Source organism: Curcuma longa, chromosome 1, assembly GCF_044706935.1.
Source record: "Curcuma longa cultivar G26 ecotype Majalengka, Jawa Barat chromosome 1, ITB_CL_G26_1.1, whole genome shotgun sequence".
NCBI classification, from domain to species: Eukaryota; Viridiplantae; Streptophyta; class Magnoliopsida; order Zingiberales; family Zingiberaceae; genus Curcuma; species Curcuma longa.
Genome location: NC_133861.1, coordinates 4,382,580 through 4,384,334, shown reverse-complemented (window position 1 = coordinate 4,384,334; position 1,755 = coordinate 4,382,580). Strand labels below are relative to the sequence as shown.

Below are 1,755 nucleotides of genomic sequence, written 5' to 3'. Positions count from 1 at the left end.
ATAAGTATGATCATTGTTAAAATGTGTGACAGTGAATTTGTTCTATGTAGTATTAATTATGGACAATTGATTCAATTTATTTAATTTTAATTAAGTTGTATACATCCGTAATAATTTTAAGTAACGTGCAACAATTTCGACGGTCCGGATTCGCCTGATACTTAAATGTCCGCACTAGTGCCCTCTCTGCTCTCGTGCTTCCTCCCGCATAAATCTCCTCCTCCTCTCCGCTGCGGGCACACGTACCGAAACGAAGAGGAAGGGGACTCTGAGAGGCGTCGATGGTGCTCGGGAAGCGGCAGTCCATCCGCCGGACTACCAGCATGACCGAGTTTGCCGCTGACTCCGTCGTCTCCGACGCCGAGGCCACACAGACGCATCCCGACCAACATAATCTCGGCGGAGGACTCATCAACCGCCTTCCCGTACATAATAGATCCGCCGGCGCCGCGGATTGGCTGGGAGCGAGGTACCAGGAGAGACATAACCTGGCGCCGACACAACAGGGAGTAGGGCACCGGAGGAATTCCGCAGACCTCGCCGCGGTGGAAGCCGCGCACTTTCTCAGGGAATGTGGCCTCTGCAAGAGCCTCCTTGGCCCTGGACGGGACATCTTCATGTATAGGTACTGCTTCTTCCTTCTGGTTCATGAATCTACGCCTGCAAAATCCCAATTTCTTAGCTGCCCCTATCTTGATTTCCTCTGCTGATCGATTGATTTTATCTTTTTCAATCCTTTTATGAAACTTGAGGGCTCTATTGATATTATATGAACCCATCCAGTCGCGTGCTGTTAGCAAACGCCAAAGATCAGCAAATCTGAAAGTCTATTTGCTTGTATCTTACTATTGGATGCTTGGTTATCGGAATTCTTTCGATTTCATGATTCAAAAATATGTTTCTTTTTTCAAGAAAAAAATTCCTTTTCTTTTCACAGGGGTGAAGCATTTTGCACCTTTGAATGCCGACAGCAACACATGAAACATGATGAACGCAAAGACAAGTGCTCTATGGCCTCCATCAAGGAAAGTACTGCACCTGCTGCCAATGGCAACGAGCAATCTGGTAATGGAGAGACCCTTGCCGCTGTTTAAGATTTACTAATCAAATTATCATGGAGTTACAATCTCATAGTCAATATTGTGAAGGTCACAAGACCAGACCAGACTATATAGATCTACTTGGTCTCATACCTTTTCTCCATCAGCTAAGTTATTACTTATCAGGAGAATTAAATCTTGTTGTAAGCATGCTGATGCTAATGGAATTTCATCCCCAGCTTTCTGGTTCCGATCAAATAAAATTCTGCTTCCCCAATGGATTGAAAGTGTATTCTGATGAGTTTGTTACCTCATGAAATGCTTATCGAGTTAATAAGTAAATTATCTCATAAATCGTTTAACCATGAAGCTCTCGTTTTCATGGTTGTCGTTCTCGCAGAAGATGAAAAAGTGTTCTTGTTTGGCTTTTCTCTTGAGTCAGAATCATGTATGAGTCAGATGATTCCCATCTTTTTCAAATGATTGCTCCACAAACTTTGATTTCAAAAGTGTATGGACCAGTGTTAATGAAGCAGAAGGCCAAATTTTTCATTTTCTGTTGTTCATTCATAATACATATCTATATAGGGATATTTGAATCATAGCAATTCTTTTGTTAGATGATTCAAGTAAAAAAGATCCTAGATTTTATATTCTGAGAAGCTGCATCAATTAGGTATATAATAGCACAATTTTGTATTGAGCATATCATCAT

At 41.9% G+C, this 1,755-nt stretch overlaps 1 protein-coding gene across 1 annotated transcript; it reads left to right on the top strand.

The window, feature by feature from the left end:
• The first annotated feature begins 209 nt into the window (after positions 1 to 209).
• On the top strand, positions 210 to 1,346 carry LOC141845461 (FCS-Like Zinc finger 6-like). The gene is made up of 2 exons (XM_074733514.1): positions 210 to 625; positions 938 to 1,346. The coding sequence occupies exons 1-2, from the start codon at positions 282 to 284 to the stop codon at positions 1,092 to 1,094; spliced, it is 501 nt and encodes a 166-aa protein (XP_074589615.1). The 5' UTR covers positions 210 to 281; the 3' UTR covers positions 1,095 to 1,346.
• The last annotated feature ends 409 nt before the right edge of the window (positions 1,347 to 1,755 follow it).